The sequence below is a fragment of the Barbatula barbatula genome, assembly GCF_947034865.1.
Source record: "Barbatula barbatula genome assembly, chromosome: 15".
NCBI classification, from domain to species: domain Eukaryota; kingdom Metazoa; phylum Chordata; class Actinopteri; order Cypriniformes; family Nemacheilidae; genus Barbatula; species Barbatula barbatula.
In genome coordinates, this window is record NC_136778.1 from 12,430,995 (window position 1) to 12,445,591 (window position 14,597).

At 38.8% G+C, this 14,597-nt stretch overlaps 1 protein-coding gene across 2 annotated transcripts in view; it reads right to left on the reverse strand.

The window, feature by feature from the left end:
• ppp1r13bb (protein phosphatase 1, regulatory subunit 13Bb) overlaps window positions 1-14,331 on the reverse strand; it is a 38,701-nt gene extending 24,370 nt beyond the window's left edge. The window contains exons 1-2 of one of the 2 annotated variants that reach the window (XM_079474912.1): window positions 13,921-14,331; window positions 13,281-13,402 (exon numbers count right to left, since the gene is read on the reverse strand). In XM_079474912.1, coding sequence (XP_079331038.1) covers window positions 13,281-13,289 — 9 coding nt within the window. In that variant the 5' untranslated portion in view covers window positions 13,290-13,402; window positions 13,921-14,331. The remainder of the gene's footprint in view (window positions 1-13,280; window positions 13,403-13,920) is intronic. The other variant, XM_079474913.1, reaches the window with a different exon arrangement.
• Window positions 14,332-14,597: the final 266 nt, after the last annotated feature.

Here is a 14,597-nt window from a genome sequence, read left to right on the forward strand (position 1 = left end):
CCACACACTGACATCACAGTCCATAGAGTTGAACATAACAAATGGATCGAGTCGGTTTCAATGGACTTTGTGTGGCACAATAATAGAGCTGAAATATTTAGGCCAAACACAAGATTTTGTTTGAAAAAGGACTGTGCATTCATGCAACAATGGATTTTGTGGAGCAACACTAGAACAGAAAGAAGTATGCCATACCCAAAGCACGTATGCGTGACGTATAGAGAGAGAGGTGCAAACTTACACTGAAGGAAGAACTACACAAGTGAAAAGCCGCCCTTCTAATAAAAGCTGAGGAAATCCCGTAAGATTAGACTTTAAGCCCAAAACAATAACTAATGTGACTTTAACACACTGACACGGTTTATGTAACATCTAAAAGTCTAAATTGAATAGGAACTAATTCTAAGCCCAGTCAAAAATCATAAACCTGCACAACATCGGTCTGAATGAATAAAAAAAAAGTAAAAAATATTACCTAAGAAACATTATATATTCATGGCCCAGTACACTCTTTTTTTCCCCTTAAATGGTCCCATAAAGAACCTTCAATATTAGGCATGCACCAAATGTTCAGGAAACGAAAATATTCGGCCAAAAAAAGCTAAAAAACGATTTAATTTTTGAACATTTTGTGTTAACCGCGCACACAACATTGTACCGGAAACAGAAATTATTAGTTAGAGTCATCGGGCCGGAGTTCTTTCGTTCGTGTACAACGGAAAGAGAAATTATATATGCAGCCTGTACCAGAGTCTTCAGTCTGAATCTTTAACGTTACGTGACCGCTTCCCTGATCATCAGTCAGTGATGCATGTTGTACGTGTTCAAGAAGGGAGAGGGCTAAATTTTTGTTGTAATTTAGCCTATACTTGTTGGGTATACAAACAGAAGATAGTGACAAAATTGGCTAAATAAAAGAAATACAAAAAGCAGTGTTCGGAATGCGGCATTTGGCAAAGGGTTTCATTTCGATTCGGCCAAGAAATTTCATTTCGGTGCAACCCTATTAAACATCTGAAGATTCTTTGTGGTTCACAAAAGGTTCTTTGTGACGAATAAACGTTCTTCAGATGATAAAAAGGTAAGAAAGAGATGGTTCTTTGTGGAACCAAAAATGGTTCTTCTATGGCTTTGCTGTGAAGGTGCTAAATAAAGATTAAGAGTGTAGGTTGTATATACAGTTGCTCTCAGATAGATGAGGCAAACAGCCCATTAGAAAGGGATGTAAGCATTCTGAATCTTGATTTATTTGAGGAAAAGTGGATTGCGAACAATTATGCTAATACTGTATATTATCCAGAATTATTCTTCGTAATTTTAATCACCCACAGTAACAATATTGAGCAAACTATTATCACTGTAATTATAATTACCATCATTATATAACGTATTATTAGATACCATCATAAGTAGTTAATATATAAAAAGCATTCTTATATACATCTCATTTAAATCTTCCAAGCCTAAAAAAGATAACACAAGGTTCTAAACAAATTGCCAATCACACAATTCTGCATTCACAATCCACTCTCTCACCACATCAAGGAGAACAGGTTTATCTGAACCAACCGCCATTACTAACTTCTGCTATAGTTACAAGTACGGCACTTGATACATTTTTAATCATTTATATAAAAAATTTCAATGCCAGAAAACCAAGAGATTTTGGTAAACAATAGGATTCCTAAATCATGACAGTCCTGGGTTTTATTGTTAATCAGGGTCTGTAATTTTTAGCTCACAAAAGCATCAACCACCAAAACAGTTTTTCTAACTATGGTGGTCAACATTGCCCAAGAACGGTTTCAAGCATTCTTCCAAATATATTTCTCTGTGTTCATCAGAACAATGACATTTACACAGATTTGTAACAACTCGAAGGTGAGTAAATGATGACAGAATTTTTTTAATTGGGTGAACTGTCCCTTTGAAAAATTAATCTATCTGTGAGCGAGTGATTTGTATGACAGACAGGGATGCAAAAGGTGAACAAAAACAAATGGTGTATTAAAACTTAAAGAGATTTGAGTCATTAAAATGTTGAAAAATACTTACAAAACAATAGGACAAATTCCTCTAAAAATGCTAAGTAAATTAGCTAAAAGGTTAAAACGTGGTTTGCATCCATCAATAAAAATCTGAAATGCTGTGCAGCGAGTACAAAATGTAATCTCACAACCAGAATACTACTGCGAAACATTGCTTGACACAACTGGGCTTTCTCTTGTCATCAAGTTCTCTTGAAAAGTTAATAAATGTTACCTCAGAAAACGTGCCCTGTATTCTTTTTTCAGCAGAGGAAGAGGGCATACATAATTCAGATGTCCAAGACAGTCAACTCTTATTAGATTAATCTGAACAAAAGAAACAATGACGACTACTGCTTCTGCCAGCAAAGATGAAACATTCCAACCCCCAAATCTTTCCTGGCCCGGTTCCTCCACCTCCTTAAAATGATCCTAATATAGCCAACCTCATCATATTCATTACCATAAGACTAAAGCAATTATATTAAGGGCAATATGAAAAGCCAGCTAGACAGTGTCTGAAAACAGAGACCAATGGCTTTCTTGTCAATGATTGGATGAAACCATGCAGACAAATGGTTACTTCTTGGCATCACAAGTAAACTACACTTTTATAATTGTAAAAAAATAATGAAGGGGTGTACGATACAGTGCAGTCAGTAGCAAGAATTTGCCATTTCAAAGAATTAAAACACGAAATATGATGTCATATATTGGCAGAAACTCACAAAGAGGTGTGTTCACTTCTAAATAACAAAATGATTTAATGATTAAATTGTCTTAGTTGTTATCGTCGCCTAGAAGCTTAGGTAGAAATATACACCAAACCCCCTCCCATCCCGAAGCAGAACATCTATTTGCATCACCTTTCCCCACTTAGATAGAGTCCGTCTCCTCCTGACCTCTCTTCTCAGCTGCCGGGCATGCTCCTTGTTCCAGGTTTTGTCTCTAGGTTTTATAGACAGGCTGACCAGGCCACGTAGAACAATTTTAACAAACTTCTTCATCTCGCATGAATTTTGCAGAGCGAAGCTTCAGCAAACACATCCCTTGAAGTGCTATTGTTCAAACGCGGAGATGCTCTCGGTGGTCACAGCGCAACGGCAGAGTGCAAAACTATCCCTGCAGCGAAAAACCTTCAGTAGTCACGCTGTCTGTGTGACTGCTGAGAGCGAGAGTGTGTTCGAGTGAGAAAAGAGGAAATTCAGAGAAGGACCGAGGGAGGGTGCTTCTCTCATCAGAATTGTGAAGGGTGCGTCACCAGGTCCCCTCCAGAACGAGAGTCCCTTGAGTAAAGCGATGACAGCACCCCAGAGCAGAGGTGCCGTGAAGTCTTTGAAGGTGCTTGTGGACTTTAAACCTGTGAGAGTTGTGTCTGCGAGACGTTAGAAATCACTTACTGCTTCATCAAATAAATCAAATAAGATGACTGAGAATGCCAAAAATCACACCAAAGATTAAATTACACGTTTAAGCTGAACGGGTGGTTCACCGTCATAGTGGAGAGACATAATGGAGCATCTATGATATTTAGTTTATTTGCCCGATTTGAGACACTGTTTTGAAATGTATTATTAGCCTGACGTTACATTTTGCAAGAAAACTAAATTAATCCTGAATGCGAAAACGTGGAAATTTAAAAAAAACAAACAACTAGTCTGTGCTGCACAGACACCAACACTTGGCCAAATCTTCTTTCATATTTAAGAGTAGAGGACTATCTATTATTGATGCTGCAGTGTTAAATTGCCACTTAAAAAATAGAAGATCTGAAACATTTAGATAAAAAACTCAAATAGAGAGACTCATTTTAATAATTAATGATTGAGTACATTTTAGTAGCTACAATTCACGTCCTTTGAGAGTAAAAGCTGAAAAATTACAAAATCCATTTGAAACACTTTGAGACAAGTAAGACTAACATTGAGCGAGGTCTTCAAAAAGCTCTGCAAAATCTTTTATTATTATTATTATGGGACAGAAACTCAAAGACAAAGTATTTATATGACCCTTTAATCCACCTTAAACCAACGCTCTTATGATTTATTCACACTTCCGGTCAGCTGCATGTGCAATTTGACCTTAAACGTGCAATGGTAAGAAATACATCTGCATACTGGACACACTATACTTTCAGAAAGCGAAAAGAATTACAGAGATGCCAGTGTTTATGGGATTGTACAATATCACTGTAATCAGTGTTTCCTTCAACTAGGATTACCTAATAGGTCACATATGTTCACGTCCTATGAATAAGCATTTCATAGTTTACCAAACTTTTTTACATGTGCTTGCACTACTAAATTGTTACCCTTGTCATTCAATTACGACATGGAACTCACTCATGCTTTAATGAGACATGACATCATCCAGTATGAATTTCGTATCTCTGAATCTGCACACTCAATTAAAAGATAACAGGCTAATGAAGCATTTACTTAAAGTAGCCCATATAACAAAAGCAGCCACTATTAAAAGGAATGTAAGCTTAAAGGGATAGTTCATTTACTCAGCCTCGTGATTCCAAACTTGTATGACGTTCTTTTTTCCTAAAATCACACTGTATTAGATCTCAATGAAGAAAAAATATCCAGGTAAACAACTCTTCACTTATATACTTTGCATAATGTTGTGAGAACAAAATAACAGTGACAATGGTCAATAAAAATCTAAATCATCAACACAATCGGGCCGGGAACGCCTACTCAATGACACCACATACAGCACGCAGTCAACGGACCCACGTTGTAAAACGCAAAAAACCATTCTCGTCGGTAGGACACACATACTCTGCCATTGTTTCTTGTGAAAGACACGTCAAGATTTGCAAAGTCAAAATTGCTAAATCTGACACAGTGAAATCATAACAGATGAAAAAGATTATGTAATCTGGAGAGGTCATAATTCAGTAATCTGCATGGCCCCACATGCCAGTATGAACTCCCAACAATGTCTGGGCATACTCATGATGAGATTTCACATGGTGTCCTGGCATAAGTGAGCTACTGGACAATCTATGGTGCTACTTAACGGCTTCGGATACACAAGATCCCAGATGTTCTCTACTGGATTTAGGTCTGGGGAACATGAGGGCCAGTCAATGGCATCAATGCCTACATCATCTTCATTTATTTGAGCAGTGTATATAACTGTAGGAGGCACATTTTTACATGCTAACAAAAATATACAAGTTAGTTTAATACCAGTATATGTAAATCCAATACCATTTATATAATGGGAGTTTTCTGGTGCATATTTTCTGGTGCATATCTTAAGATATACTTTTTTTAATTTATGAAAGAGGAAATGGGTTTCACTGGTGCTTTTGTGAAAGCCTTCATCCCTGGAGAATGTGCTTGATAAATGACAAGCACTCCCAATCCAAAAAGAGCTTTTAAAGCACAGAAGAGGCTGTGAATTATCTTCAATGCATGTTTGAGAGGATGTCTCTGAAACTGTACCCAGCTCTCTTCCTAGATTCAAAGCTCTTGCGACAGCCACCATTCATATTTGAGGAGTTCTTCTATTCAAAGCATGACAGTTAAGCAGGAACCACTACGCAAAGTAAATAAATGTGTAATGAGCTCAATAGTGGGGGAGAAGGACGAAGAAAGACAAACTAAGAGACATCAGGAAACAGTAACAAAAGCTGTTGAATGTTAGTAATGTGTTAACTATTAAACAATAAAAAAAGATAAATTCCTAGCTGTTATCAGTCTGTAAATGTACTGCCACAGTTGTGTTTAAAGCTCAAATTTAGCCATTTTTTAAAAGGTAAAACTAAAGGCATGTGTTAGGGAGTGTGAGAGGGTGTTGAGGTTACTTCTGCCCTAAAGTGCCCCAACGACAGCGTGTTAGCAGCTCACTACACTGGTCTTCATTGGCTGCCTGAGTCACACGAGCTGAGAGGATGAGACAAGAGAAGTGAGAAGGGCACGCTCTCTTGCTGACTGACTCTGTGACACTGATGGCATTACAGAGCTGCAGGCAGCAGGGTCAATTCAGAATCCTGCCATGTCCCATTAACAAAAAGGCTGATTGGCTGAGGATGGATTCTCTGAGCCTGGACCCACCAATCGCTTGCTTTGCCCAAAGAAAAGTCCAAAAGTGTAAACCCGCTTTTGTGGGCTGAATGTGTGCTCATGTTCTGACAGAATCATCCAAAACAATACAAAGACCTTCCCTAACCTCAAATGGTTGAGGACAAGATCGGATTCAAATTCAAAAAGCCACATCACAAAATAGCATCAGAATGAATTATAGAACTAGGAAGATTCTGTATGGGCCGGAACATGTCCAAACAGCACAATGCATTCTCATTAGACAAGAGTCTATTTTTATATTTTTCAGCATAGAGTTTATTATAAAAAGACATGCTGTACCCAAGACCACTGTGTGATGGACCCCCTTATAAACAATATGCCTCATACTAGCATGAAACACAGATATCATAAAAACACCCAACACAAATGCAGGGCTAATGAAAATGCAAACAGAAAGAAGGCAGATTCCAATAATTGAATACTGCAAATTAATTGTGAAAGAGCTTAAATTAGTTGTTATTAGTTAAATGAATCTGCTATCCAGCAGAACAGAAGTAGCTCAGATGAATAATCCAAACAAACCAAGATTAAAAAAACAAACAAACAAAAACATATTACAAATATACGGAATCATCCATTCCGCACTGCTCAGTCATCTGTCTCTTAATCCAAGGGATGGGCATTTTACTAATTGTGTCACTAGCTGTAATTTTTCATACATAACTATTTAAAACAACATTTGCAAAATAAGTGAATTGTAAGGGTTATTTTAATTTTCACCTTATTATTTACAGTCATACTTTTAAGACTGCTTTAGCAGATCTGGATGCAGGATGACTTAAGACAATTCTGTCTTTGTTCATCAGACGTTTCTGATTTCTTCCCTATCAAGACACTTTGAGTCTACACATTTATGCTCCCTTTTGTTCAGCCATACCCATACTATTGACAAGGTCAAACTGAACACTATAAAGTGAGCTATGCTGCTGTTCTTAATGGGGGGATTCAATGGTGTTTCATGCATTTGGACTTCTTTACAATGTTAAACGGGCTGGCTTCTCATGCTTAACATGGTCAACTTGTCAAAAAAAGAGCTGGGCGCATGACGTATTATTTCTGTGCTTGGTACTCTCCCCCAAGGTTCGTATAGGTTTAAAAAAAAAATTCAAACATAAGATCCTTATTGGGCAAATCTCCTGGAAAAGCACGCCCACACATCAACTAGCAAGAATAAGAGAAAGGGCATGCCCACGCGTCAACCAGGGGGCCTGTACCATGAATGTAGCTGAACAAACTCAGGGTAGTTGGATTAGTTTTGGGTTGACAAAACCAAACCAATATGATCAAGCTTTGTTGGTACCATGAAGCAGCTCGTGGAGTTTCTTTGTCAACTCAAGCTTTGATCCTGAAGCTAAGATTAGTTTGCGCGCGCGTGCACATGAACGAGCGACGTCAGCATGGCTAAACCAATCGCATTATAAATGGATAAAGCGATTTCCACAATATGAACACAAAAATGAATTTCAGCCATGGAGTGATATGTTTCTGCTGTCTACGCAAGAGAGAAGTGTTTCAGAAACTTTACTTAAATTACACACATTTACTGTGCTGTAGGGCAAACAGGATCCGCGGGGTCCTCGGTGGAACTACAAGGGGTCTGTGTCCTTGCGGGCAACTTTTTTTATGTAAGGCTTGGGTACAGAAATATTACAACAATGTTCATTGAAGCTCCCGCATATTACAATTTTAACCTGCGCGCGGACAAAAAACATCCATTCAGGCAGCAGAAGCAAGAAAGTTAACCTTACATCTGCTTCATCATTTCCCTTCCGAGTACACATGAGAGGAGTTGAGTGCAAATAAAGTTCATTCTCATATATTTCTGAACTTCTGCACAAATTTGTTAAAGCTGTAAACGGCTAATTTCACAGGCAAATGACACGCACCGCTTCTGCATTGTAAACTCTGACATCTTACGTGTTTAAAATCAATGAATGCACCGTGTACGGTGCATGTCGAACAAGTTGCCCAAAAAATTACGCGGACTGGTTGCATGTTGGTCTCCTTTAAGTCTGATATGATGCTCTGCAGAAAAAAACTAGTTTATTTTTTTGCAGTAAGACAACGGAGCTCAGAATTATAAAATAGCGGTGTGTTCTGCAACACAGAGAAGCGGAAGAAAATATAAGAATTACACTTAATAAAACGGCCTGCTTTTACAACAGAATGCATAAGCCTCTACCTTTAATAGACTAGTCTTTGCACCATTAACCAGGGTCAGTCATTTCATTGAAGCCTTAATAAAAACTACGGTTCAGGACAAAGAAAAATGTCCTAATACAGTGAGACTGAAAGTGTTCCTAGATGTTCTGCACCGCAGACAAGAATGTAAAAAATGCAATGCAAATACACGTGATACAATAAAAGTGGAATATAAGTAAGTAAATTGAATTTCATGTGAGTGTAAGGGAAAGCCAGCAAATCTGTAAAATCTGATTTTACCTATATAGTAACCAATATTTGATTTTATATTTGTAATATATATTTTTATATTAGTATTTTTATTTTATTAAACAGTATAAAAAATAACTAGCCATTCTAACACGCACTGTGAGTCAGTTACGTCACTTAAATGTTTCTTTGCTCACAGCTGATTGGTCAAACTTCAGTCTGAGATATCGAATCCAGAACATAACCTGCCCCGGAGCAGGTTAGCCGTGCAGCGTAAGATACCATGGCGACGAACACCGAATAAAGCCGAGCTACTTTTATGGTACCTAAAACCCAGGGTTGGCACAAACTAAACTGAAACATAGCTGGCTAGCCACCTAAACCAGCTTCATGGTACAGGCCCCAGGTGGAGAGGGGGAAAGAGCATGTTCATCAATGCGGTTCACAGAAGTTCAGCTGTGTTTGTTTGTTCATTGCATTTCAGTGAGGAAAAATATATAAACGGTGGATATAATGCTGGATTTGGAGATCATTTGAAACTGAGAGATGGAGTTGTCCCAGCGCTGAAAGATGCCAGACATGAACCCCACTAGTAAGTGAGCTCAGTCTGTGTTTTGTTGGTAATCAGCAAATACATGCATTATGTAAACAACACTAACTTATAGTGTATCAACACTATGCAGGGATAATGTGCTGATGTATTGTGTGCTCGTGCTGTAGTTTATGATTTATATTTTAAAACTGAACTTACCGGACATCCAACACAATGCTGTGTGCAGTGTATGCCTGCGTATTAGAGGGTATTTTTAGCAAACCAGTAACTCAGGAAGACCTCATGAAGTGTTTAAAGCAGTCAAAACGGGACCAGGAATTCCTCCGTTACACGCACAAGCACAGATCTAATAAACACTCCTTTTCTATAACCAAATGACTTGATTTTCGGGATGTGAATTGTTATCACTACCTGTTTTTCCAGAGTTCGTTTGAAAGCAGACAGAGACCCATCTTTTCAGCGGCCTCAGCTACGTGATTAAGTCAATAGGGTGTGATTAACCACAGCGGCAGCCCTCTTCGCATGTAGGCCAAAAAGTGTAAAGACCAGCCACTCTACCTGCGTGACTCCACCGAGCAAGGACACAGACAAGGCACTTGAGTATTGCACTTCAGTATTTAGTTTTATGCACTTCGATTATTCGAAGCCTGCTCACTCCCATCTTACTCTCTCCAGTCTGAAGCCTTTCCAAGGTCATTGCTTCTAAATCAGCCAAATACCTGCCCGCTAGATCCCGTTCCCACCCATCTCCTTCAGGCCATCTCTCTATCGGTTGTTCCCACTCTGACCCACATTATCAACTCGTCTCTCACCATTGGTGCATTTCCTACAGCTTTTATGGAGGCCCATATAACCCCACTACTGAAGAAACCCACTCTTGATCCTGCACTGCAAGGAAACTACAGACCAGTATCTCTCCTCCCCTTTATTGAAAAAGCCCTGGAGCGTGTGGTTGCTGACCAGCTCTCCTCATTTCTTACACAGAACAACCTCTTAGACAGCAACCAGTCAGGTTTCAATTGCGGTCATTCCACAGATACTGCACGGCTGTCATTCATCGGACTACTGCTCTTCTCCATATACACTCGTCCCTAGGTACTGTCATTCGGAAACATTGCTTTTCCTATCACTGCTATGCGGATGACACTCAGCTCCACCTGTCGTTTCAGCCTAATGATCCAACGATTTCTGCGCGCATCTCAGTATGCCTGAATTACATTTCAGTCTGGAGGAAGGACCGTCACCTGCAGCGGAACCTTGCAAAAACTTAACTGCTCATGATCCCAGCTGACCCGAAGACTCAGCACAACCTTTCCATCCAACTAGGTTCATCAACCATTACTCCTTCCAGACCTCCCAGAAACATGGGAGTGGTAATTGATGATCAGCTGAACTTCACAGATCAAGTAGCCAGCACATCCCCCGCTCCTATAAATACATCCTCTACGATATTAGGAAAATTAGACCTATCCAGTCTGAGCATGCAATGCAAGTTCTTGTCCGGGCTCTTGTCCTATACAGACTGGACTATTGCAATGCTCTACTGGCTGGTCTTCTAGCTTGTACAAGCAGACATCTTCAGATGATCCTGAATGCAGCGGCAACAGAGGTCTTCAACGAGCTGAAGAGAGCACGTCACTCATTTGCTGTTAAATTTTACCACAAAATACATTGGCAGATACAAATGCATAGAACATATTTACACGTTGTCCTAGATTCAGATGTGAATTGCAACCACAAATAAGCATCTACAACCTCTCAAACCAGCTTTCAAGTGCACTTGTTGGTTTTGCAACAGGTTTATCGCGAAAGTACTAGTACTGCGAATTCAAATTCGGAAGACAGATATGTGAGTTTTATCCACGATTGCAAATCTAAACATTCAATATCAGTTTTTTTTATTCTACAAGTTTTCACATTGGGGCTGTCAGTGTACATTTTAATGTACAGGTACAAATACTTTACAAGTTCACAAACTAAAATGTACATGCTCTCAAGTTTTGGTACTGAATTACCTTCATATTATTAGCTGGAACATGAGACAGAGGAAATAAACTCATCGATTATCTACAAGGCCAACCAGCTTTGGTGGAGATTGTGAAATGCATCAGTTAACATGTTTCTAACAACCTCAGTGGAGCACTGCATTCTTTTGTAAACAATATGAAAAAAAAGTTCACTCGATACAAATAACCACTAGGCAGTACATATGTAGGTATTTCCCATCATGCAACTGCATTCCCAGCATGATAGAGTAATCTGGGTCAGGGACGATGTCTCTTGTGTTTTGGCATGTAGGCTCTTCATCACAGCTTGAAACAGTTTTCAAAAGGCTGACCACGGAAAAACAGCTGTAGGTACAGTAAGTGTAAATTCTACATATTCCTACGATGTGTTAATGTTGATTATCCCTTTAAGTTTTGTCAAAATAAGGAGGGTTCATAGTGCGTATACTAGTCCAGAGGCGTGGTCAGAGGTTTAGGTGTCACAGTGTGAGACTGTAACCTTCAGACTGAACTCAGCCACACCCAGCTGTGTGTTTTCTCTCTTTTGGTTGTTGCCATGGCTGTCATCCAATTGCAGCACAGGCAGCACAGGAGCTGTATCTACACTTTCAGAATGCCAACCTCAGCATACAGAGAAGGTTTGGGGCTTCGGCATGCATCAACCCAAACTTTAGGTCCTTTGTTCTAGAGCTGCTATGATCTAATCTTGCTTACAATACTACATAATTTGGGCTTTACTTTAAAGCAGTAGAAATTCAATGATAGTAGAGGGAAAATAGTTAATGTACACCGCCAACAGAGGACAAGCCCACCCCCCCCCCCCCGGGGGAAAAAGCGATGTTTTTAATACAAATCTGTTCCATCCTGTTCAATCATCGGCCAATTTTACATTTATAGATTTGAAAGTGCAAACCTAAACAACTTTTTTTAATATAAGAATGGTCCAGTAACTAAAACATGTGCTTTTAAGCTACAGCAAACACAGGATAAATTCCAGATGTAATAAAAAAGCTGAAATAATGAATAGCAAACAAGGTTGCTATTAGATAGAATGTGTTTTCTGCTAAGACATTCTGTTTGAGCTACTCACTGAATAACTAGAAAAGAGAGTAAAATGCAGATATGTGCACTGCATTTGACACAATGCTTAAGTTATTATGTACATACATATAATATATATAAGGTATAATCTAGAAAAACAGAGTTGGGGCTGCTAATGTTCTTTAAAACTTGACAGTGAGATAAAATTATATTCACCGTTTACACCGATGTGACTGGCACCTAAATACCATTAGGATTCGTTCAGATAAGATAAGCTTGAGAGGTAGTGGTTAGTTGGGTTGTGATAACCTAACGATCGCCATAATGTCTGCAGTTAAGGCAGTAAAAAAAAGGCACTTAAGGTCACAAAATCCAATTCATTAAAAATGTAAAAATGTGTAAAAGGGTTAATGTTTAATGATACAATGCTTCATTTAAAGTTAATGTTTGATCTCAAAGTAATGGCAACATAGTGACTTACTTACATAAAAGCCTTTGTTATATATATTAGAATCAGAAAGGCTGCATTTAATGTCGCCTCTGCTCTGTTGCTTAAAAATAATCAGATAAAAAACCTAAGTAATAATTAAAATACTCTCTAAGTTTTTTTGTGTTGCAAAACAAAAAAATCACCTTTTCCCAATAGACAGAACTACAGCATCATACAACTAAAAGCCATCATTAGTGCAAGTTCAAACTGATCTGTTAATGTAATGAACTTGTTGGCTACCACCGGTAGAGGCATTTTACTGAACAGAACGGATCTGACAGATGGATTTAAAACAGAACAGCATGAGCCACACATAGCCTTTCTAAAAGGAGGATATTCCCATTCACAGCCTACCTAAATATGGCCTTAAGGACCCCCGTCAACTTCAGTAGGCGAACATTTGCAGTACACTTAGTAGCAATGAATACATTTCTTGCTAATGCAAAAGTGATAATCCATGTTAGGTCCAAGCAGGTTAATGTGTATCAGTTTTGGGATTTTGTGTTTATGGGCTCCAACGTAACACTCTTATAAGAAGCCCCACCACCTTGACGGCTGTAATTCGCAAATTATACTGACAGATTTAACAATATATGTAAACAAACTTACATGAAGTGCTTGTGACACTGCTCATTCATATCTTACAAGAATAAAGGAAGGAATACTCACAGGCATCATCTTTACTTGTGTCAGAGGAACATCTGCTCTTCAGAAAGCTTCACTCCGCCTTTCACAAGATCAGCAAGCTCCAACCCAAGTCTTGTGGAGTGGAAGTCCAAGATCACGGTCCACTGTACATCAAGAAAACAATACTTTCAGTATGTACATAACACACGACCGTACACCAAGCTACTCACAGGACAAACAGGCCATAGCAATAAAAATATAGTATAAAATACAGTTTTAACGTGATAAGCCCCTGGTTAATAAATAACACGCTGTACGCGGAGTAGGAAACGCGAAACAGACGCTTTAAAAGACGCTCACCAAACTGGAAAATCAGCTGTGTGGGTAGAAATGGCAGATGTTACACATACTGTCTCTTTACACCCACAGGGAGCCCTTAGCTCACTTTCTCCTGACAGCGAATGGGTTATTTATATCGGCTGTGTTATACATCAAAGCTACACATGTTTGAAACAGCTCATTCGATGTTTCTTACATTTAAGGGCGTTTTTTAAAGGTTTCGCCTCTGCCAACACCACTCACATCTGTTAGCCAGCTAGCACGAACACAAACATCGGTAGCCAGGAAATGTTAACGCAAGCAATACACAACAGTCGTTAACAAAGTACACATTTATACTCACGTATCAGTTGTAAATATGTGCCATAATCCTTAAAAAACGTCCATGTGGTGATACTAGTTTCCTTGAATGCTTAAAGAAGTCCAGTATCGAATAACTCCAGAGACAGCTAAACTAGTTAGCCTGCTAACTGAAGCCAGGTAAACACTTCTCTTCTCGAAGCAAAGAAACTATATGAAAACACGACCTTCCTCAAACCGCGAAGCGATATAGTATAATATCGCTCAAAACACGACACATGTATAGTAGAAGTGTTGTTTGAGAGAGCAAACCTCGCCGACGCGTATAACTTGCAGCTCTCGCTTGTTGTGTTAGTTAAATGATGACACGCGCCGATGTGGAATGACAGGAATGTAGAGCGTAGTGACTTCTGGATGTTTGTGTTTACTGTGAAATCAAATGACTTTACGCCTCGAGAATTTGTCATTGAGAAAAAGTATTAGTCGACAGGCGTGACACCAAGTTAGACTTGCAAGCTTTCAAAGGAAATGCGAATATGACAGTCTGGGGAAACCAGGATGGTATCAAAATGTTATTCTAAGCTAACAAATATAAAAGTTTGATTTGAACCATTGATGCCACTATAATTAAAATATCTGACATGGCCCTTACTCAGTGAATATAATAAAGTTGTCTGTTTATATTTTCACATTATGTTCTTTACATCATGTTAGGACGGT